General features: G+C 40.2%; 1 protein-coding gene across 2 annotated transcripts in view; it reads right to left on the bottom strand.

Moving 5' to 3' along the window:
- SEMA5A (semaphorin 5A) overlaps positions 1–25,551 on the bottom strand; it is a 487,022-nt gene that overhangs the window by 57,333 nt on the left and 404,138 nt on the right. For both annotated transcript variants that reach the window (XM_066374585.1, XM_066374594.1), the window contains exons 14-16: positions 21,412–21,593; positions 16,760–16,903; positions 6,202–6,349 (exon numbers count right to left, since the gene is read on the bottom strand). In XM_066374585.1, coding sequence (XP_066230682.1) covers positions 6,202–6,349; positions 16,760–16,903; positions 21,412–21,593 — 474 coding nt within the window. The remainder of the gene's footprint in view (positions 1–6,201; positions 6,350–16,759; positions 16,904–21,411; positions 21,594–25,551) is intronic.

Here is a 25,551-nt window from a genome sequence, read left to right as displayed (position 1 = left end):
TCTCTCATTCTCCCCCTCCTGCAGCCATAGCTCAATTGGAGCAAAGTTGGCCCTGTGTCCTGAGAATGACTCCATGGCCTCAGCCTCAGGAGCTAAGAAAAGCTCAGAATGGATCAACGCCCTAGATGAGCAGAGCATCGCCCCTTAGTGGGAGTGCTGGATGGATCCTAGTAGGGGTGTATGCAGGAGTCTGCCTCGGCCTCTCCTCTTCTCACTGAATAAATAAGAAAATAAGTAAATCATGCCTTTTAATATCAGTTGTGAAGATGTGTTTGAGAAGCAGCTTTCATAGCTGGGAAGGGAAGGAGAAAGCATACCCCTTCCGGAAGTTGCACATGGAAGTATCATGGGCAAAAGGCCAGTGACTGTGAGATTATTGGGTATCATTAGGGACAGCAAGTAAACACGAGGAAGTAGATCTTGGCCCAAAGTAAAATATAACACTTTAACTAACACATAATTTAGTGTGAAACAAGCAATGTACCTGTAGTCTAACACATGCTAAGCTTATACTGTACAAAGGGGAGAAAGCAAATGAAAATCATTGAACAAGTCAAGAACTTCCCTTGTATCCGCTCCTAAAAAAGTGTCCATCCTCCATGTCAGGACCACAGATCTCAAGAAAACCACTGTCTGGAACTAAGGAAACACTAAATAAGACTACAAAGGAAAGAACTACCACAACTGGCATGCAGCCAACGTGAAAACTATTTGTTCAGGTTTAAAAACTTTTGTTTTTCCCAGTTGACATTTCCTTTATATTTTACGTAGACAAGAGGTACCATCTGTCCTTCTGAACAGAAGTAGGTGCCGTTGCTAGAAGCTGTGATTTTCTTAAAGACATTTTAGTACAAAAAAAAAAAAAGTCAAAGCAGCACCAGAGATAACTTGATCAATTTCGGAGGAGAGGAAATGAATCTTTTTAATACTCTCTGACTCCATCTAGCTTTGTAGGTGTGGCATATTAGCTCCTGCTGGTCAATCTCACAGTTCTTGTCCCTAAGGAAACTATAGCATCCTGGACCTTTAAGGACCTTAGGGGAGAAGAATTGGGTGCAGGGTCTTACTCTGCTAGCTGCAGGGTTGCAGGCACATAACTCGTTTTCTCTGGGTCCTGATCTTCTATTTGGAAAATCAGGAATGCATGAGGTGACATTTACAAAATATTTTGCAAACTCCAATGTCCTACCCCAAAATGAGATATTTTGTAATGCTGTCATTATTTCTATAAATCCCAATTTATTTAAATTCCCAATTACCAGGTTTCATTTGCTCCTAATATTATCCATAGTGACACAATTTTAATATGTTATATCAACTCGGATGAACCTACACAGAATCCCTTTGACAACATATATTGACTTTAAATTTTTCCTCTTTCATGATTTTGGGTCTTCTGTGGTCGGGTTCTTTTGGAAGAATTAGGTATCTATCTCTCCTTTGCTCCCTGTTGAAATCATATATCACAACTTTTGGACAGTGGTTTTTTACCTTGTGTGTGATATTTCAGTAATAAATATAGGGCTGACAATGCTGAGTCTCTTTCTGTTTTGGAATTATCTTTGCTGGATCTGACACTGCCCTTAATCTATTCTTTCACACATCAACTAAGCCTTTGAGGAAATCTTAAATTACAGTGAGTTCAGATACAATTTTATTTATACAACAAAACATTTTATGTCTTTTACCTATCATGCATTCTAATTTTCAGGCCAAACATAAAATTAAATTTCTTATGAGTTTATCTTCTATTAATTTCGATGCTCATAATAATCCCTTAATGGTACTCTCATGGTTGGCTGGGAGAATATGATCACAATATAATGAAAATCACAGGTGCTAATGAATGAAAAAACAGTTTATCCAAAGACAGAAAAGCTCCTCTTTTGGTTAAGCAACACTTAGTACTAAATAAGAATAAATAAAGACCTACCTTTAATTACTTAACACCGAGCAAAAAAGTCATGCAAATGGAGTCTTGTCATTAAATTCTATTTGTGCCCAGAGATCCCATTTTCCAAGGCTGGCCCAGCCAGCCCCTAACAACTTGCTACTGGCCATGTTCATTAATCCTTCTCTAATTGAGTTTTCTCATCGCCCAACAGAAGTAATAATGTAAAAATTTTCACTGCCTAGCAGGGGTGCTGGCAAAATAAACATAATAAATTTTAATTGTTTTTAGTGCACTGTATGGAATGCAGTTGTTATGTGACATAGGATTTCAATCTAAACTGAAACAAGATGACATGACTAAATAACTAAAGTACACTCAGTTATAATTTTATTTAATATTATGCAGTGTCATATATAAGACGTGCTCTAACAATTACCGTATTTCCCCATGTATAAAGCGTACCTTTTCCCGAAAAATTTAGGGTCTAAAAACTGGATGCATCTTATATATACAATGGTTGTAGAGTTTTTACTTGCATTTCCGGCTTTTTTGACAGTGATGAGGAGTTGTATGGATTTTATGATGAATAAAACTTGAGTTCAATAACTTTATATAATACATTTCTTTTTTTTAGAATTAAGGTGCGTCTTATACATGGGAATGTTTTATACACAGGGGAGATATGGCATTATGTTTACTAGATATTATCAAAACAAGGTAAAAATAAAACACAAATATGCCAAATAATTAATATAAAATAATATTGATATTTAATATATTATTATAAAATATTGATATTATTTACATATTAATAAAATATTAATTCAAAAGAAACTTTAAATGTAATAAAATATAAAATGTCAGCTGTCCTTACTGTTATATTATTCAAGAATAGAGCTTTCTCCCCTGAAACTGCATTGATACCAATAATGCAAAATGGTATGGCTGCTATTAAAAATAGTATAAAGATTCCTCAAGAAGTTAAAACTGGAATTACCATATGAGCCAGCAAGCTCACCTCTGCATATTTATCCAAAAGAACTGAAGTCAGGATCTTGAAGAACTATCAAAATTTGGTACTTTAAAAGCAGGGTTTCATAGAAAAAACTAATAACTGTTAATGAGGGTCCTTAACTGGCTGAACTGAACCTCTCTTACTGAGATTTAAAGAAAGGCTTGGAGATTTATTCAAAGACAGGACTTAGGAATTTCACATGTGAAACGTGGGAAATCTTTTTTTGTAAAACTTATTTGAAAATGTCAGAGCAAGGAAAGATTCGCAAGTCTTTTATATACTGTTCATACTAGAACTTGAAATCAACTCTTTCCTTATAAGCTGTCGCAGTACTCAGGAAAGCCAAGTTCTTAGAGTTTCCATAAATACGTCCTTAACTGTATAAATAACATTTCGTTAGCATTAGCATGCTGTCAGTTTTAATAAGTTTGAGCTCAGACAAGCAGCTGCAGCTCAGGAATAGCAAGGAAATGAGAATAGGGCCTGGTTGGATAGCTCAGTTGGTTAGAACAGTGTTTTGAAGCACAGAGGTTGCTGGTTCGATCACCAGTCAGGGCACATACAGGAGCAAATCAATGTTTCTGTCTCTTTCTCTTTATCTCTCCCTTCCTCTCTCTCTAAAATCAATAAAATAAATAAAACAAACAGAGAAAGTTAAATAAAAAATGAAATGAGAGTAGGATGGGGAACTCAGAGTGAGAGCCGAAAAAAGCAAGACCTTCTTTCTGCCAGAACCTCACACCATCAGCAAATATGACACGTACAACCGTATGGAAGCACTGTCACCCCTTTCTTAGAGGGGGAGACTGAGACTCAGAAATATCACCTGAGTTGTCATCCAGCGAGATTCTGGCAAGCAGATAATCAACTTTAAGAATCCAAATTCATAAATAACCTACACATTAATAAATTAAACTATAATCTTGACAAAATACTCCCATTAAAAACAAACGTACTTTGTGGCCAAATATTTATAAATTGTGACTAGAATAGAAGGATCACCATATTACTTTAAGTAGCTATTATTATCAAATAACCTCTTTAGGAATTTAATTGATAGTGTACGTTTTCTAGGTGATCAAAAAGTTCCAAGCCACTTCCTCAACCTTCTTCTGTTCCCCCATGGGCATGGGCTGGCATTCCTGCCTTAGAGAAGTCAGATTCTGGGATAAACAGGGAAAGCCATGTGGGAAGGAAAATAAAGGCTGTGCTCCCATCGAAAAAGAGCAGATTGCTCCATTGTGCCACAATAACGCCTTCCTGGGAGTACATGGCCAGCAGATTTACTTTGGGAGGTGGGTAACTAAACTGAACTGCCAAAGGACTGACATAAGTCTCACTGAAGACTTGCGTGACATTTCTCTGGGTTTGAAAATTGATGTGGTATTTGTTTCATAAACCATAATTTTGTGAACCTGGACATAAATAAAACAATATACATATTAACACTTTATGAAGACATTCATATTTTTACATTTATAGTCATGTGTATCTCTCTCTCTCTCTCTCTCTCTCTCACACACACACACACACACACACACATTCCAGTGACTACATCAAGAATATGCTACACTTTCCTTAATAAATTTTTTTTCATTAAACGTAACTATTGAAGTAAATATGCAATAGGAAAATGAATGACTTGAAATGTTTTCTGAGTTTTTATATTGCACAAGTTTATAAACTGAAGTGCAAATCAACCCGGTCACCATCCCTTTGGTCTCCCAGCAGACAAGATGAAGCTTGGTTTGGGCATGAAGAGCCCAGGCTCTGACGCTGAGCCTCTGGGAACAGGAAATGGCATAGTTCAGCAAACAATCTAGCTACAGCATTTGAGTTGTTTCCTAAGAATAAAAGAATGTTCACAGGTATACGCTTCATGTTTTAATAAATAATTTTCAATTTCAGCATCTGAAATATCAAAAAACATATCATTGCAAATGGGACACTAAGACTTTTCAAGGTTTAAAATTTAGTTTGGGACAACCAGGAAAGAAGTGCCTCTGTAATCAGTAATAGCTTGTATTAAAGATACTGCAATGTCAGCCAGTGCAAAGAGGAAAGAAATCTAATTGTAAATCCCAGTAACAGAGGTCGCTCCGGGTCAAAGTAATATCTGACAAAGCATCTCATAACCCTCTTCCTCGCTCCAAACTCCCCAAGGCTGTCTGGGGTGTGTGGTTTTTGCTTCTCACAAAAACAAGCTTTACAGCAGTGCACACACAAAAAATATCATTCAGCTTCATCGGCTAAGGGAGCAGACTTCTATAAAGACCAGTCAGAAAGACCACTGCACAAAGATGCCAAGCCAGACGTTTTCATGCTAAACTTCTCCCCGCAAACATTCCCACCGTCTCTGCCTCCACTCTGCGTTGCCAGCACCAAGGGAAGGCAAATGAGGTAAAATGACGTGCAAGTCCAGCAGCCTTTGGGGCCCAGTCACCATCACAGATGGCACAGGAGGAGCAGCAACGGGCCTTTGGGAAGGTACTTTCTTGCACATGAGCAATTTTATTTGCGGGTTTAAAGTGCTAAAAGAAATATGACTTGCTAAGGCAGAAGAAAAACAAAACCATAAGTTATCTTTTGTCTCCTCTAAATTGGTACCAGTAAGCTCTGACAACGACCCCAGAATGTCTCTTACTCCTCCGTGTCTCAGGTTCACCTTGTGTTCTAAACAATAACGTGAGTTCTGAACAGAGACCTTATCCCATTTCCCCGAACCAAATATACTGACCAGAGTTAAGCAGGCTGAAGTTGTTGTCATAGCTCAGAAATGGGAACTGAAACACTCCTGGGGCAGCCTATCCCATATGTGAATATTTAATTCAAAAAGCTTCCAGGATACTCTGAATTTTCAGTATTTCCTGCACATAGTCTCATTAACCAGAAAAACCTGTCCAATTCACGGCATCTAGTGCATGCAGAACCTCCAGCCCCAGGACATGTCATGTTAACAGAGCATTCATTGGTTATAGAACAATAGTGTATATTCAGACCCTAACATCAGCAGAATATCTAGTGTGTGAGAGCACCTAACACCTGAGGAGCACTGAGTGCATACCGAGCGTCTACTGTTTGGTCGTGTATATTAACAGAACATTTAGTATCTACAAAGCATGTGGCATGCAGATAACCTCATGTATGCAGAGCACGTAATGTTTACACATGGGTTTGCAGAGCACCTAGAGTACTTTACAATGTATCTTGTGTGTTCGAGCATTTGGGTGCGTGCTGACACTGCTCTCCCAGCTCCAGGTTGCGGGCTGGGGACGAGGAGGACTCTACTCACCACGTTGCAGCCGGCGCAGTCGGGCCCATTCTCGCAAGTCCTGCGGCGAGCTTGAATGCCACCCCCGCACTGGGCTGTGCACCGTTCCCAAGGACCCCAGCCTGTCCAGAACACATGTGGGGGGCACAGCAGGTGTTCATTACAGTATCTATAATGAGGAAACCAAGAAGAGGAAAAGGAAATTGCTTAGTGTAACATGAGGCCCCAGCCCTGCCAGGCTCCGTCCCTGCACCAGACGTGGACACATGGGCATGCTCGGCGTGGACGGCCTTTTGTGTTTGAAGTGGTTGCTCAGCAGAGGAGGCGGATGTGTCGCTGGTCATGCTGTGTGCGCACAGACAATGGGATGCACGGGACACAGTGAAGAAAATGCTAAACTCACAATGCAGGATGGATCTTCCTGTGCAGCCAATTAAAGGAGAAACAAACAAAACAAAACCCTTCAAATAGACACGCAAAAATGAGAACACACAGAAAATACCTAGGTAGGGCATTTATCTTCTACACATACGCATTGAAAGATAAAGCAGGTTATGAATACAAAGTCAGCAAAAGTGTATTTGGATTTCATTTCTCATCTGTGAATCAAATAAGGTCATAATCTTATTAATATAATACGTTAAAGAAAAATTAAAGCCTGATTTTAGCCTAAAGCTTCATGCCATATACTGCTTAGGTTATTGCATTTTAAAATTTATTTGCAGGCTTCAAGAATAATGTTCAACCTTAATTTCAAAGACTATTGCTTATCTAAATAAGAGTTGAATTACTATTTACAAATACTATTCCTGTTGTTGTGATTGAATATACTTCTATACTTCTACATATACATTCACATTGCCAATTTTTAGCCAAATATACAAGGGCTTCTTTAGCTGCATGTGAGTCAAATTTCTTTTCATTCTTTGATAGTACAAGTGAAATGAAATGAACGAAGGGAAACAAACAAATAAACAAAAACATCCTGGCATTCTACAGAGTATAGCTTGTAAGGAGGAAGATGCTACTCTGAACAAAACTAAATTTAGTGAGATGCATCTAGCACAGTGGTTCTCAACCTTTCTAATGCCGTGACTCCACAATACAGTTCCTCATGTTGTGGTGACCCCAAACGAAAAAATAATTTTGGTGGCTACTTCATAACTGTAATATATGCATTATGTATTTTCCGATGGCTTTAGGTGACCCCTGTGTTTTGGTTGTTCGACCCCCGCCGGGGTCGCGACCCACAGGTTGAGAACCGCTGATCTAGCAACTTAAAGGGCTATATCAACACAATAGTCCACCTACGAAACACAGGTTTGGCTTCTAGAGAAGCCTAGAATGCAAGATGTTTCCATCTTTTACCCTAACCAGGTCACCTGCCTTTAGAAACAGGAGGCAGAGGGTCCTGTTTGTGAGGCTAAGTCAGTTACTTTGAAAGTCATCACGATTAGCCTGACCAGGCAGTGGCGCAGTGGATAGAGCGTCAGACTGGGATGCGGAAGACCCAGGTTCGAGACCCTGAGGTCGCCAGCTTGAGTGCGGGCTCATCTGGTTTGAGCAAAAATTCACCAGCTTGGACCCAAGGTCGCTGGCTCCAGCAAGGGGTTGCTTGGTCTGCTGAAGGCCCGTGGTCAAGGCACATATGAGAAAGCAATCAATGAACAACTAAGGTGTCACAATGCGCAACGAAAAAACTAATGATTGATGCTTCTCATCTCTCCATTCCTGTCTGTCTGTCCCTGTCTATCCCTCACTCTGACTCTCTCTCTGTCTCTGTAAAAAAATAAAATAAAATAAATAAAAATAATTAATAAAAAAAAGAAAGTCATCACGATTAATAAACACTTAATCCTGCAGGGCACTGTGCAAAGGGCATTACAAAGAGTGCTTCCCTGTCACAGATGTTTACAACCTGAGATGAATACTGGGAAATGGACACAAGCCCAAATGTGCAGGATAGGCAGCCCAATCGTAATGAGTGGAAATACTAGGGGTAAACGGTAGATGGTTTCCAGACATCAGGAGAAGTAATTTGGGGAGCAGAATTTCCTGATAGCAAAATACTGATAAGATTCAACAGTCTCTTCTTCATCAAACCAAGAAAACTCCATAGAGAATATGAAGGCGTTGGGAACAGGCACAGTGACGAAAAGTAAAAAGCCAGGCCAAGCTGAGTGAAGTCAACAGGATGAGGCACAGGGAGCATTACTGGACATTCTAGAACACCATGGTAAGTAGGGCCGGGGAGAGTGCAGTAAGAGAGGTCACTGAGGGAAAGAGGACAGAACAAGGTGACAGAAAGTTGAACTTTATTGACAAGAAAATCCCACAGAACTCCAGAGACAAAACAGTACCGCCGGAGTTACAGTGGACTATGGTCACTGGGGTTTGGTGGCTCATCCCACTGGAGCACCAGAGTCCTTGAGATTTGAAGAGTTCTCCAACACTGAGAGTGGAGTCTGGTTCTCCAAAGACAGTGAGGTGAGGCCACCAGCAGGAAGAGCTGATGGAACAAATACCAGGCAGGAGAATCTACATTGCAACAATTGAAGGGAGACATAGTCCAAGTCAGACAAACATGATGCTGGCAGAAGGAGGAGAGGAAGGGGTACGCAGGGGGTTTGGATCGGTGGGAACAAGATATGACAGCTGTGTGAAAGTACAGAAAAAGTAACTAACAGTAAAGTCAAAAGTCAACCTCTCAAGAGAAACTGGAGAGAGAGCTGATAGGCTCTGGCAGAAGAAGCTTCTAGAACTTCTAGAACAGGGGTAGTCAACCTTTTTATACCTACCACCCACTTTTGTATCTCTGTTAGTAGTAAAATTTTTCTAACCGGTTCCATAGTAATGGTGATTTATAAAGTAGGGAAGTAACTTTACTTTATAAAATTTATAAAACAGAGTTACAACAAGTTAAAGCATATAATAATAATTACTTACCAAGTACTTTATGTCGGATTTTCGCTAAGTTTGGCAGAATAAATCTTTATAAAACAACTTACTATAGTTAAATCTATCTTTTTATTTATACTTTGGTTGCTCTGCTACCGTCCATCATGAAATCTGGAACGCCCACTAGTGGGCGGTAGGGACCAGGTTGACTACCACTGATCTAGAAAGTCAAGAACCACTCAGGCAAATGGTTTAGTTTCTCTAAAGTTTCAAATAAAAAGAATAGCCAATGGACCTGAAGAGTAATCACTCTTCTTATTTTCCACTTTTAATGCAAAAAGAAACATTAGGCTTCCCTCTGAAGAAGTCACATACAGTCTCCCTGGGCCCTAGCTTTCAGAGCTCATGGTCATGACCACGGAAGGGAAGAACCTTCCAATTAAAAGGGCGGACCTCCACTTAAAAGAGCCAGAACAAAATTGAGGACACACTACATGAAAGGAATATGACCTTCGGCAACATGTGCAAATGTGGCGAGTTACAAGAAGAAAAGCATCCTGACTGCTCAGAGATCACTAACACATGTGTTAGGGCATAGACCGTTCCAAGAGGAAATGGCCATTTATTTCAAGAACATGTTTGGAAGCAGTAAGTTAAGAAAATTCAGAAGATCAGAACTCAGCATTTAATTCAAACTCTCCACATGCAGCTTCTCTCACTGTGGGGATAATGAGAAGTAGGAGACCACCTCCTGTTTCCAAGCTGATCCACCGACAACTGAAAGGAATGGACGTCCTAGTGGCCTTCACCCTAATTTCAGCTTTCAAAAATGCAAACAAACAATAAAAAAGTAGAAAAAGCCAAGGAGATATAAGCCCTTTGACTTTTAATAAGAAGCACAGTAACCGAGCTACCATTTCCGCATAGCAAAATAAATCACAGTGCACAAAAACCTTCTCACATTTGTGTGTAGCTGGCCGCCTTTGAAAACGTCCTGCATGCTGTTATAGCTAAAAACTACTTCAGTAGAACCTGAAAACTGCATGGAGCATAAAACTTCCCACCAGTGCCAATCAATTCCACATCTGGCTGCATTTTAAGGTTGTCCACAGTATGCCTTCCCGTCCCTTTCTCCCTCTACAGTGGTGCTGGGAAAAAACAGCCACAGCATGGTTTTGTGACTGCATCACCCTCTGCAAGGAAGGTCAGAGGAAAGCAGCAATTTGTAGGTTCTCTCTGTCCCTTTATGCCTGGGTTTTTACTCCCAAATCCAGCCAGAGAGAGTCTGCTCAGAGGCAAGGCCCTTGCAAGCCCCTAACCCTGACTTTTTTGCAATTTCAAGGAAGAAATGTTCTTCTGGCCCCCTGACTCTCCCACCCCAGCTAATGTGCTTCTAAGGGAAGCATCTCTTGCTAAACGGAAATTACTTGCTTTGGAAACTCTGCCTGTTCAAGGGTTTTTATTAATTTATGGATCAGATACCTAGACAATGGGCCAGCTGTTGGATCCTCACTGCTACCGTCCTCTGCAAGCAGCTGGCTTTTGCCAAATAACAAGCTGAACATTTTTGAAATGTTACGGGCTCTCCTGGATCTCTAGTATCTTAAATCACTTCCAGTCAGAGATGCATTTCATGATGCATTAAAAATTAAGATTTTAATTTTGCTCATGACTGCTCATTCTCATTTTGCATTTAAAAGTTAATTAATAACCCAGCAATATTTCTCCATAAATTATCCATTTTCTTACAAACCTAGTCTCTGTGAAAAAAAACCTTGCCTTTCATAATCTCATAGAGAATAGATTCTCAACACTGTATCATGTTTCTTTTCATATTTCTTTAGGCTATAAATGTTCTGCTCTGGTTAGGTCCATGATAGCTTCTCGTGGCAACCACTGTTAGCCTGAACCAATCGGAGCCCTGGCTAGACCATATCCTCCTTGGTTCTAAGTGACGGTCCCTGTGCTGGGCCATACTGAAACAACAGAATATTGTGAGGCACCAGAGAAGCTATACATACAGTGTGTCCATAATAATATACCTTGGTTACAGCCTTGTGAGATCCTGAGGCAAAGGATGAAGGTAAACTATGTCCAGTCTACAAACCCATAGAAACTGAGCCAAAAACATATGGAGCTTTAGGCAGCAGATTTTGTGGTAATATTATTATATAATAACAGATTTTGGTACCTACATGTGTGATTCTACTGTAAGAAATACCTAAAAATGTGAAAGTGACTTTGGGACCAGAGAATGTGTAGAAACAAGTAGAATTTTGAGAAGCAGGATAGAGAGAACCTAAATCACCTTGAACAGGCTATTAGTATAAACCTGGACCTTAGTATAGAAAAGGCTATTAATATAAAGCTGCCAGTGAGAGTTTAGAAGGACATGAGATAAATTAAAACTCAACAACAACAAAACCAACCAATTAGAATATGGGCAAAGAACTTAAATAGACATTTCCAAAAACAGATCTACAAATAGTGGATGGCATATGAGAAGATGCTCACTATCATTGGTCCTTAAGTAAAGGTAAATCAAAACCACAATGAGCCTGACCAGGCGATGGTACAGTGGATAGAGTGTCGGACTAGGATGCCAAGGACCCAGGTTCGAGACCCCAGGGTCACCAGCTTGAGTGTGGGCTCATCTGGTTTGAGCAAAAGCTCACCAGCTTGGACCCAAGATTGCTGGCTCAAGCAAGGGGTTACTCAGTCTGCTGAAGGCCCACAGTCAAGGCACATATGAGAAAGCAATCAATGAACAACTAAGGTGTCACAATGCGCAACAAAAAACAAATGATTGATGTTTATCTCTCTGTTCCTGTCTGTCTGTCCCTATCTATCCCTCTCTCTGACTGACTCTGTCTCTGTAAAAAAACCCAAAATAACAAAAAAAAAAACCCACAAATAAACAAACAAACAACAAAAAAAGACCACAATGAAAAACCACTTTATACTTACTATGATGGCTACAGGAAAAAAAAGTGAAGTAACAAGCATTGTTGGTGAGGGTGTGGAGAAATTATAACCCTTGTATATTGCTGAATGTAAAATGGTGCAGTCACTGTGGAAAACAGCTTGACAGTTCCTCAAAAAGTTAAACATAGAATTAGCATATGATCAAACAATTGTACTCCTAGGAAAATCCACAAAAGAAATGAAACAGTGCCTTGAACAGACACTCATTTGCCAGAGTTCAACCCAGCATTATTTGTAATAGACAAAAGGTGGAAATAACCCCAAAGTCAAATGATGAGCAGTGAATGGGTAAATACTGTACAATATGGTATAGCCATGCACCAAATATTATTCAGCCTTAAGAAAAGAAATGAAGTTATGACACATGCCATAACATGGATGAACCTTGAAAACATTATGTTCAGTAAAATAAGTCAGACAGAGGAGGGTAAATATTGCATGATTCTACTTATATAAAATATCTAGGATAGGCAAATTCAAAGAGACAGAACATAGATTAGAGGTTACCAGGGACTAGAAGGAAAAGAAGAATTACTATTAAATGGTTATGAAATTTCTATTTAGGGTGATTAAAAAGTTTTAGAAATAGTGGCTATATTTGCACAACACTGTGAATGCAATTAATGTCACTGAATTATATGCTTAAAAATGGCTAAATGGCAAATTTTATGTTTTTTATCACAACAAAAAGTTAAGAAAGAAATAAGAGCATATAACTGGAAATTGGGAGAAGAAAGAGCCTTGTCATACAAGACAGAAAGTCTCCAGAACTGTTGTTCAAGTTAAATGAGTTAAATGGAAAGCAGCACACACAGTGTAGAGTGGTTACAGAGTTAAGGAGATTCCCAAAGTATTGGAGGTGCTGCCTGGTTTCTTCCTTCTGTTTATTGTTAAACACAGGAGAAAGGAAAAAAAAATAGTGAAAAAATTTGAAACGGAACATACCAGGACCAAATACTTTTAGCAATTCTGAGCCTCTCCTGAGGGCAAAAAAGGCTAAAATTAAGAAATAGCTTCTGAGCCTGCCGGAAATCGATGACTGAGTAAAAAGCTGAGGATGTGACTGTACAACCTTTTGTTAAAGCCTCAGAAAGACCAAATGATCAGAGTAGTATTCAGTCACACAAGGGTCCTTTCAAGAGGTCAAGAGCAAGGATGCGCCTCACAGGTCCTCGTGGTCACAAGCAAGCTATAGGGCGTTGTCCCTCAGCCATCTTGGCAGGATTCCCAGGTAGAAAATGGCCATCTCACAAATATCTAGGAGTGTGGACTTGTTCAGTGGAGTAAACAGCAAGAAAGTCCACGAGATAGCCGTAGAGTTTATTTCAGCAAAGTACAAGCTTGGATTGTAAGGTACATGGAAAGTACAAATGAAATGAGGCTTTAGAAAATCCGAAATTCTAGAAATTCTACCAGCAGAAAGCAGGCTGATGAAAGCACCTCTTTAGAAAAAGGAAGAAAGATTCAGGAAGCAGAACCAAGAGTCCAAAAGGCAGAGCAAGAACCAGAGAAAATTATATCCAGGCCTTGAAACTTAATTGAGCACCCCCAGCACCTCCCAACACCTGTCTGGTTAGATGTCAGAATTTCTGTGGAGCAGTGGTTCCACTATGCTTCCCACTGTCCCCTTTTTCAACAGAAATATTCGTAGTTGGTGCCCTCTGCTTGTCTCGTCATTGCATGTTGGATGTGTTGATGGCAGGTAACTTGTATCTCATTTTAGAGGCTGACAGACTGAGAGAGGCTATACAGAGGGGGCCTCCCTCACATTTGGGCCTGATTTTCATAATAAGTTTCTGAAATTTGGCGAGATGGGTTGATGGCATAAAATATGTGGGGACTTTGGGAGTGGGTGAAATGCATTTCGCATGTGGAAAGGAGGTGAATGGGCGAGGGACAGATAATCTACAGAGTACGGCAGCTACTCGGTACAGACACAGAGTATGGCATGCCACTTTGTGATGACATTACATAAGTGTACTGCCCATCTTACAAGGATACACTCTTCCTTGCTAGATTTGAGGAAGCAAGTGACTATGACAAAAGACTCATTTGGCAAGAAACTGAGGGAAGTCTTTGCTTAGCAACTAACAAGAAACCCAAGTTCTCAGGATGAGAACCCACAAGGAACCAAATGCTGATAACAACCACATGATTCTTGGAAGCAAATCCTTCCAGGTTGTGCATAAGATGAGATCGTAGCTCTGGCCAAACAGAGAACCCAGGTAAGTCATAACGGAACTACTGATCCCTGGAGGCTGAGGGATGAAATATGTGTGGGGTTCTAAGCCCCTGTGCTTTCGGAACTGTTTTTACACAGCAGAGAAAACTAATACAGATAATGACATTCACATTTTGATAATATCCACACAAATGTCCATGGCTTCATCCTTGCTGGCAGCCTCTTCGGGAAGTGATGCTTCCACTCAGTTCCTGAAAGTCATTTTCCAGGTAATTTTGAACAGATAAAAAAGTGTCCACACCTTTTAAAGTATATGTAAGAAGTTTAATATTTTCTTTATATATTACTACAGAAAAAATGATGTAAATATTTCTGAGATTTTTGTTGTAATAAAACTCTCATTGAATTATTCCCCATATTGGAGATTTTTGTCTCAAATAAAAAGTCACTAACTATACTCCTGGCTTTAACATAAAGACATTTTGGAGAAAATCAATTTATTCACTCATGGCCTCTCAGGAGTTCTCCAGCGTTAATGGAGCTTAAATAAGCATGATGTGATTGTGTTAACGATTGTGGATGCTTACTCCTTGGTCTTTGTTCCTTCTAATGGAGACCAGGTTTCCTTTAATCTTTAGTTCTCACACATTTGTGCTGGATAGTATGTCTTTATAATACTTAGGTGGAGAGACCTCCCACAGAACATGGCAAATCTAAGAATTGTTTGCTTGTGAAGACCAAAAAAAGCGATATCATATACTTGGGGGTTTTTTTGTTTTGTTTTGTTTTTGCTAAGCCATTAGAAAGGCTATCAAATAGGAAGGCTTCAATTTTAAAAAAATCTTACTTAGTCTCTGTTCTTTCCTCCCATTCATTTATTACTTAAACCCAAATTTCTTCCATTAAGTCCAAATATTCATTTAGTCCAAATGAGCATTTTTTCTGTTAAAAATTTTTTTTTTTAATATATATAAGTCCTCCAAACACCCCAGCTATCTGGATCTTTTCCTGAGAATGAAGTTTTAGGATCAATCATAAATGGATACTGAACACACAGATTGTTTACTGCAGCACTAAACAGCTTTCTCCTTCTTGTGTGCTCGGGCCGGGAAAGGTGAGGACAGGTATGATGCTTGTGGATGTGCCGGGATTCTAAGGGTGGCATCACATAGATGAGGGTGGCTTTAATCGAGTGGGACATGCTATATGTCAATGTATAGCATTTAAAAACTCTCAACCAATTTAAAATCTTACAAGGCTTGAAAATAGCAGGGTGAGCCTCTCCCATAATCAGCTTTCTCCCTTATCAACTGGTGCTCGCTCAGGAACAAAAGACTTTCTCAGGGGAAACTACTTTAAACTGACCAACCCTGCTTTGTAAAAATCACCATTCACTTTCCTCTGACTTGAAAGGAATAACATTTTAATTGGTAATTTAAGAACACAGTGAAGAAAGAAAAGAATAATTCTGTCTGGTTGTTTTGAGGCTGTAATAAATATCTGGTAGAGAACTATCTGTACAGTAAGCCTATATAAAAATATAATATAAATATTATATTGTCTATCTAAATATTAATCACAGAGCAAGTGACTGCACACTGTATTTTATGAGGCTCCCAGTAAACCCATTATCACTAGACACAAGCCATACTAGATTTAATTAAAACATATTGAAAGTCATTTTCTTTCACATGGATCAATACAGTAAGTTTATGTGAGTATGACAGAATAAGAATCCTGAAAGTGATGTGAAAATTACCTACTTGGATACTTTCCAACGACCATAAACGGGAATATACTTTGAAAACGAGAGTCAAATATCACAACTTTAGATTTTATGAGGCCAAAATCAAATGTCTGATTCTATAAAAAACCAACAAACTGTTAAATGCAAGACTGAACTGAAATGTCCCCATGGCGCTCTGAAAGCTTAAAATACACATGAAAAAGAACATCTCCCTCTGGGTCACACCATTGCTTCACTGAGGGTATCTGTTAATAGACAAGTGTGTACTCATTATACATGTAACCAAAACCTTGAATATGTTCTCACCTACACTCCAGTTGCTTAATAAAGTTCTGATGAAGAAAGAACTTTACTTCATCTGGCCAATACATCTGGACCCAGGACTGCCTTAAGCCTTACACGGAACTGTAGATTTGGAGACCGGTGTAGCTAGAGTCCAACAAACACAAACTTTCTCTAGCAAACTCCCTTGCTGAGTCTCCAGGGAGCCCAGCACAGACAGGGACAGGGAGCCCACTGTTCCTGGATCTCTGTTCTGTTGGGGATTGGCCAGCTGAGCCAACCATGCAGGGACTACAGAGGCCTAGGGATGCTGTCAACCCAAGGCTTTGGTCAAAATAAGGATGTCAGGAAAAGAGGAGGACAGTTCAGCTAAACAGAAAGGGATGCCACAGATAAGCTCAGCTAGATCCAAAACTAAAGCCGCAGGGGAACCGACCGTACTGGAAGTGTGAGGGTGGCGATGCTGAGGGCCAAGTGGTGCGTACCTTTCCTCCCGGTTCTGTCCCACACACACCCGGCCCCCGTGCCGGGGCGTGGGGTTGCTGCAGGACCGCTGGCGCACCTGGAAGCCGATCCCACAGGTGGTGCTGCAGGGAGACCAGGAGGTCCAGGGGGTCCAGCCTCCATTCCTGGGGGAGGAAGCAATGAGACCACTGAGTGAGACTGGCATGGAGTCCATCCCCATCTGCACCCATCTCCAAATTCAGGTGCTTCCCCAAGTGGACCACCCGACTGCGGGCTGTGAAGGGAAAGGGAACAGGGACCATGCGACTGAACGTACTGAATCACGTGAATCTCAATTACCGTGCAGTTTTTCTCCCAGGTATCTGATTTTAGAGGAAAGGTAGGACATTTAACAATAACATTTTAAGTGTACTACAAATAATTCAAACTGGGGTATATTAGAAACTATTAATGAATTTTAGTTATGAAAATATAAATCTATTAAGAAAAGTTTATTCATTGAAAAGCAATTAGAGATGAATCCCTTGAACCTCCAGAATGTAGGCTTTTGCTTGACTTGCTCTATTTCAGTTATAATTTAGTACACACATGAACAAAATAATCATCTAAATCTACACACTATGCTTACTTTTAAAATCAATAAAAATCAGTAATTCTCCTGGTAGCATTCATACTGATATAGAACATAGTAACTAACATTTAAAGCCTTAAAACAACTTTATTAAAAATGAAAGAAGTATATTTTAGATTCAGATTCTTGGCTATTCTCTTGAAAGTTTGACGAAGACACAGAGTATAAATAAGGAATGAAAACTGTGTATATCTTAATTTATGTTATTTATTTATGGATATAAAATAAAGTAGGTATACTAAAAGATAAAATAAAAAAAATGAACCACTTTTATACAATATAAAATATTGCTTTTAAAATATAAAATACTACTGTGGTCATCATGCTATAGGAGGACAGAATTGAGTATAGTTGTAAAAGAAAATCAAGCAACAATCAAACAATAAATAGAAGACACAAGAAACCTACTCCATGGCTCACACTGTTTGAACTGGTCTGCGGGTTGCCCAGTATCGAATGTAAACAGAGCTGGGTGTTGGGAGCTCTGATATACTACACAGCAGACAGCCTTCGATAAAGGACTTGGCTTCTTCTGTTTCTCAGCTACTGCCACAGCACATAAGAGGGGATGCCACACAGTGTGCTCTGAGCACTGTCCGGCACACACCCGGCTTCTTCCCACTGCTGAGAGCATAGGTGGCTGTAACTCTGCTGAGAGGATCTAATGGTCACTAAGGGCCGTCCCAGCTGCAGGATCCCCATAGAACTCAGCTGACCTCTTTACTGGGCCTGGAGTCCAGGCCACTGCTCCCTCAGTCAAGGTTCCTTCCTCCCCGTGCAACCACAGAGGTTGGTGCTGGGCCACCTGCCAATTTACTTCCTGAACACAAATCTCGGGTCACAGTGGCACTCCTGACCATCCTAGGCTGAACACTGATTTTGCTCCTAAAGCTCCATAAAGGAAGATATAGATAAGAAAAATGGAAGGCCGCAGAGAGTCAATACATCTAGATGACAAACTCCTGCCAAGGCTCTGGGCCTACCCTTGACCTTTTACCTTTCTATTTGCTAGTTACCTCTCTCTGTCTCTCTCTCTCTCTCCCCCTCTCCTTCCCTCCCTCCACCCCTCTCTCCTCCTTGCTAAGAAATAGAATTTAGAAGTGACATAGTATCATGAAGATAAACATTCAAATGTTTATTTATAAAATAAAACCATATTTTTCTGATAGATATAAGTCTGACTTGGCCCTGGTTTAATGGTAAAAATTGGCTTAGCTAATTAATTTGCATTGTAGATTTCTCTTTATAAATTGAATAATCTTTAATCCTGGTGCACCAAGATAATGAGAAAACATATTTAAATGATGTTATGAGATAAAAGCATATAAGTAAAAAAATATTATATTTGCAAAATGTATTAAGTGAGCAATATTTCAAATTTTCCAACACTTTCTGAGTGTATTGGATTCAACAAAGTACCTATACAGAGAGAATAACAGGTTGAATTCAGAGTCATTTGAACAGTCTTCTTAAAGGTTCTTTAATGGACTTTGCACAAATTGAGGAAGTACAGACTGAGCAAAAATATTCAGTTTACAAATTAGGTGGTTTCCAGTGCTTTGCTTCTAATAAAATTTATGGCTAACATAAACAGATTGTCAACTAACAGAGGACATTTAGAAAAAGTCTTTGATATTAGATTATCATGATTTTGGTAGATAATTTTGAATAAAAAAACCCCAAAAACTCAGAGAAGTGAGTGACAATGCTATGATCTTACATTTCCAACTACTTATGTAATTAAGACCTGTCAGTACTTAAAACTAGAAAAATGAAACAAGAAAAATGGAATTGGTACTAAGCCTTGCCAGTATCGGGATTACAGCTGTATTCATGACTGAAGAGAAACCATAACTGGGAACTAAAAACAACAGCATTAAGAAATAGAATTCTAATAAAAATCTCAGTTTTCAATGTTAAGTAATTATTAGTCAAAATGTGTAATACCCATCATATTTATTTAGATCAATTGTGTTAATTTTTAAAAATGCATATTTTTAAAATATAAAGCCTACAGTTGTCAGAAATACAAGTTTACGGTTGTCAGAAATACAAGTGGTTTTTTTTTTTTTTTTTTTTTTTTTTATTAAGCTGGAAACGGGGAGGCAGTCAGACAGACTCCCGCATGCGCCGGACCAGGATCCACCAGGCACGCCCACCAGGGGTCGATGCTCTGCCCATCTGGGGCATCGCTCTGTCGTGACCAGAGCCACTCTAGCACCTGGGGCAGAGGCCAAGGAGCCATCCCCAGCGCCCGGGCCATCTTTTGCTCCAATGGAGCCTCGGCTGCGGGAGGGGAAGAGAGAAACAGAGAGGAAGGAGAGGGGGAGGGGTGGAGAAGCAGATGGGCGCCTCTCCTGTGTGCCCTGGCCGGGAATCAAACCTGGGACTTCTGCACGCCAGGCCGACGCTCTACCACTGAGCCAACCGGCCAGGGCGAAATACAAGTTTTTAATTCCATGTATATGATTTGTTTTGCAGTAGCTGCACAGAATTATGATAGGGCAACTGATATAAGACTTTCAGACATAAAACTATAACATAAGATTCTACAAGGCAATACTAGAAAGAGGGCGTTAAAGAGAAGAACGAACTTAAAATTTCTAAATGTTAAATTAGAGCCAGCTCACCATTTTTTATTTTTTCAATGGGAAGTGACTATCGTAGTTAGGTTCCATTTACACATTTCAAGAGTGATGTAAGAGAAATTATATCTTTGCAAATACTGAACTTTTAGATGCAATAACTTTGAGGGAGCATTGAGTTTATCAAAATGCTTTTAGGGGGCAGATGAGCTATTTTTTTTGTGAAAACCACTGAGCCAGGAAGCCCAACTGTCCAAGTACAAACATTGCCAGAGAGAGCTGTCCCACCATAGTGCGATGGACATGTGTGGACATGTGAGTTTAGTTGCTACCCTGACTCAGAAAAATCAGCTCTGGATAGGTAGGTAGCTTCTCAAACTAGAAAAGCTCTCTGACATCAGTGCTCTCACTCCAGAGGAAGCTGCTTCAAACAAGGCCTAGTGCTTTTGGAATCTCTACAAGAGGTTCCCCTAACTAGAGATGGGCAGTTAGGAATAAATTTAGATTGATAAACTCACTGGCATCTAAGAGAGGTTGAGCTGATATACTATGAGTGTATCTCTGTCCTTGCAATCATTGGGTGCAAGGCGGGGGCCTCCCCTTGGTGAAGTGTTTGCCGTGATTACAGAGGAGGCTTTTCCCTGGTCTGCCTAGAAGGTTGGCTGACCGGCTGCGACAGCATCACATGTGCATTGTGGGAAACTCTCATGGGCGTGTCTTTCTGTTACCTAAGAGACAGAGACCTGAGACACCACCATTTACAAGGACAGGCGGTGTATCAGTGTCATGTGTCTGCCTTGATTTGATGGAAGACTTGCTTTCATTCTCAGGAACCACTCAATGGCAAGGTCAGAAGGGCAGGGCCTATAGCTCTCATTTTTAACCACTGGGGGGGGGGGTCATCACTGATGCTGTCAAAAGGAACTTGGGGGGCAGTGGGGACCATGCAATATGGTGTACAGAGATGTGCTGTAGAATTGGGCACCTAAAACCTGTATATTTATGTTAACTAGTGTCACCCTAATAAATTCAATTTTTAAAAAAAAAAAAAAAGCAAAAAACAAAGACAGACAGTTGTGAAGAGCCCAGTGAATTAGGCCAGTGCACAACAAAAGTATTATACTGTGTTATACCAATAAGGGGATACTAGTCTACATATTCCAGAAAATGACTGTAATTGACATGGTCAATTCCTTCAAACAAGCCAATAATATTGTGCACATTAGCAAGATTTTTCCTAATCTAATGAGGGACGTAAGAATAGGTTCAGATTTATAATCTACTTCAGAGTTTACAGTCTCCTTTAACAGATGATATAATTTTGAAGTGGTAAGTGTCCCTGTCTTTTTCACCTTTCTTGTGAGGTGAGAAGGTCTAGATTAGGCATGTTTTCCCACGCTCATCTACAGCCTGAGTTTACACATGAAAGCAGGCCCGTCTGCTGAGGGCAACGCACCTGGAACAGTTGGTGATCTCCATGCGCGGACCTGCGCACTGCCAGCCGCCACACTGCGGGGCCGGGCTGTCACAGGAGCGGGTGCGGCAGAGGCAGGTTCCCACAGCGCTGCCATCCGTGTGCGTGCAGGGCGTCCATGGGGACCACGCACCAAAGTGCCCATCCACAGTGAGATTCCTTATCTAGGAAGCAGACAGAAGGAAGGAGGTCAGAAAGGGTTAGGGCTGCAAACATAAAGAAAAAAATGAAAAGTCTCTCATAAGGCAATCAGAACCCACTTAGAATATTTTATATTACAATGAAAATGGATGAACAGGGAAATATTTCCAAGTAAATCAGCAGAGGTCATTGTTGAAGATAATGACAGAGGAGGTGGGGGAGGGGAAAGGAGAAGGCAGAAGAGGAGGAGGAGGAGGAGGAGGAGGAGAGGAAGAGAGACAAGGAAGCAGAAGGGGAAGCTTAAGGGGGCTAACAGCTTGATGATCAGGTGATGGCAGAATTGTCCACTAATGTGAGAAACCCCAGGAACAACAAGAATTGAAGTGAAAAATTACAGATGTACAATTCTGTTACATTTTTATATAACTTTAAAAAATAACCCAGAAAGATAGATCAACTAGTTGTCCTTTAAGGCCTGGCCTGGTGCAAATGTCACTTAATACTAACAACACCTAATTGATCTGTCAAGTGGCTGCCTCTGTGACTACAGTCTTGTAAAGGGCCCATTAGGAGTAACGGTGTTTCAGGAATCACACAGAAATGATACCGAGTTCCATTTTGGTCTCACAAACCCAAATATGGTTTCATGTGCCTTCCTTATGGCATTTACATGATGCTCTACTCAGGCCCGGCTCTAGATGCTGAGGAACTCAGCTCTCCATGCCCACAGATCTACAGCCTTCCCCCTCTGCCCCTGGCGTGCAGGTGTTTGGCTGGAGAGAGGAAACTGGGGACAAAAATTCTCAAGAAAGCATAAGAAGGGAGGTTTCTACCATTTGGGGCATTTTTCACATTGAAAACATTTCACAACTTTTATTTCAATTATTGATGGGTTTGGCTCAATGGCTGGATTTGTACAGGATATGAGATTTTCTCTACTGAGCTGGTTATTGGGGGACACATGAACTATGGAAAGAGTGGATTTCAGAGCACAGGACTGGATTGTGTCACATGGGTACCATGGGGCTGCAAGGGGTTGTTCCTCCTAACACACATACACACACACACACACACACACACACACACACACACACACCCTCATCAAAGATGGTGCACAAACCTAAAGAGCTTGGAAATAAATTTTTAAAGCAAAACCACATGGCAAAAAAACAACAATCCAAATAGTATATTTACTCAGAAAATCAATACCCATGTATTTTAACACATTCTGCTGACCCTAAAATGTTACATAATAAACTTTCTCCTCCTTTACAAGCCTGTTTGCAAGAAATTTGAAAATCTTAGTTTCTGCATCCCAAAGAGCCTAAGTCAAGAAACCCAGCCAGGGTGGAAGAGTTTGTATGAAGGGGATACTTTTAATGAAGGGGCTTTGCATTCATTCATCATAGTGATTATTCTTATCACTCACTCCCCACGGGAGAGGAGGAATCTGCACCAGGGTTTTGCTGACAGCACCCTTGAATGGGGCATGCCCCAGGCCAGGGGGCTAATCTGATTGGTCCAAGCCAGCCATGGCAACCCCACTCACTGGGCCCGTGCTGGGGATAAGAATGAATATGTGACATGATCCTGAAAAATAAGACAAGAGACTGCAAAATGCTTTCAGAAATTATTTTCCAACAGATAAAAGAAAAACATTCTCTGCCCCTTCTTGTCCTCCCACCTTGGATTACATGAGGGCATGATGCTTCATGTTCCTGGGCGGCAAGAGGAGAAGGCCTGGGGAATAAGAGACCTGCTCACTCAGTGCCTCCCTGGCCTGCACAAAATCAGGCCTGAAACTGCTGTCTCTCATCATAGGAAGATAGAAATAGTCATTTTTAAGGCCTTACTCACAGGGAATTCAATTTCTCTTAAGTAAATGCTGTCCTATTGGACAAAATCTTTATATACTATTTCTACAGGTAACATAAACTAAGATTTAAGAAAAATAGTTATAAAACTGCAAAGACTACACAACTAGTAATTTGGAAGATGTAACTAGAAATGCTGGTCTGCTTCTTCCTGACCATGAGACCAGGGTTTCTCGGCCTCAGCGCTATTGACAATTGGGCTGGATAATTTTCTGTTGTAGAGACTGCCCTAGTCATTGTAGAATATTTACTGACCTCCCTGGCCTCGAACTATAGATGCCAGTTTCCCACTGCCCCAGGATGTGACAACCAAAATTTCTCCAGATATTGCTAAATGTCCCTGTAACACCTCCAATGAAGAACCACTGCATTGGACATCACTTTTTTCCTTCCCTCTGGGCACTGGTGTTAAGATAACAGGGTCTCAGGCAAAGAGATGGTATAACTGTTCTCCTTCCAAATATATGGATGGGCAAAACTGGGTTCATACAAGTGACAGATGAAAAGGAAGAACTTGAAATAAGTGACCGTTCATGAAGGAATGGGGAGGCATGAAGTGGAAAAAATAGAACAGTTGGAGTAATAAAACTTTAAAGGAACTGCATTTGGCAAATCATTAAGGAGAATATATAGTGATATAATTCTGCAGGATGAGATGTAGGCTTCATTCCTCAGCCATGGGTAGAGTCTGCATACATTGAGCGGCAATATTTTCAATTCAGAGACACTGCTGCTGGTTCTATTAAATTCAGAGCAAGAAGAGCTTGCAATATCCAGAAATGGGCTCTGCATTGCATTTAACCACCAGCTTATTCTGATCCTGAGCATATTAGTTTGAGAATCTGCCTCAGAAACAGATCTATGAATAATGGGGTAAATTCTGCTGCTTTACTTTTCCAGGTGAGTAGATATTTCTCTATTTTCTTAGCTTTTTAAAAATAGAAGAAATAACGTTATCTAGAGTAAATTCTCTGTAGTTGAGCAAACTTCTGGGTTTCTGCCAAGTGATTTTCTATTTGGGGGTATGCACTTTATATTATTAAATACTATGTCATAGTATAACATATACCAGGTATATATGTAGAGAGTGCAGTGTATGCTAGCCACTGTGCTGTGCTGAGTGATGTGCGTGTATTAACTCCTTGAATCTTCCCAACATCCCTACTATCTACATCCCATTTTACATACAGGAAAACTGAAACTCAGATGAGGTTCCATTTGCTCAAAGTCACTCTGGTTTTAAAGGACCCGAGATCATTCTCTACAAACTGAAACTGTAATCTCAGCCACTTAGTGCAACACGATTCTTAGTTCCCTTTCTGGTGAGAGTCTCATGGATGTCAGCTTCATGTACTTTTACCCCCAATTCTGTATCAGCAAAGTTCCCCTCACCTAGAAAATAACAGATTTCCTAGAGCTAGCTAGGTGAGATCCAAGTTTTGTTAACAAGCAAAATCCATAATTTCACTTCAATTCATTCACGTTCAATTAATTCCCGAGTGATGCAGGATGGAGGTGCTCCTGCTGTGTACAGAGGTCCCTGGAGCGTATCTTCAGGTCCTCACTGTACTGCAGCCATCATTCTCCTATAACTACATCCAAGTCTCATAGTTTCTGTTCAGACATTTTTTCAGAAGTGAAAAGATTTTCCTTTATTTTCAAAGTTTCACGTGCCTTTTGTCAGAGATTGTAACAAAACAGGATACTAATGTGTTCTTTGAAAAGCCTTGTCTTGTGTGATAACATTTACTTAATATTATCTCTAAGTCTGTCTCTATAAATGAATTACACTAAGGAAACATAGCGCCTTTGAAGGAAAGTAAGCTGGAGTGCTGTGTGGCCTCTAATAGGATGGGTGAATAGAGGCAATCTTTATTTCTTCCCTCTGAGACCTAGTTCTTTTATCTATTAAATGGAAGCAATGATGCCCAACTCTGGGGGTCATCATTAACATTAAATGAGACAAGCCAATGAAAATTGTCTAATGTGGATCTGAGTACATAGTCTAGACACACAATTAACCATTGTTTCCTTTCCATTCTATTAAAGTAGATTTTTTTCAAGACTTACATAACACTTGTTATATAAGCTAATGTATAAAAAATAC

This window comes from Saccopteryx leptura, chromosome 1 (assembly GCF_036850995.1).
Source record: "Saccopteryx leptura isolate mSacLep1 chromosome 1, mSacLep1_pri_phased_curated, whole genome shotgun sequence".
In the NCBI taxonomy this organism is placed as follows: domain Eukaryota; kingdom Metazoa; phylum Chordata; class Mammalia; order Chiroptera; family Emballonuridae; genus Saccopteryx; species Saccopteryx leptura.
Note: the sequence above shows the minus strand (reverse complement) of the source record. Positions and strands in the feature narration are given on the sequence as shown.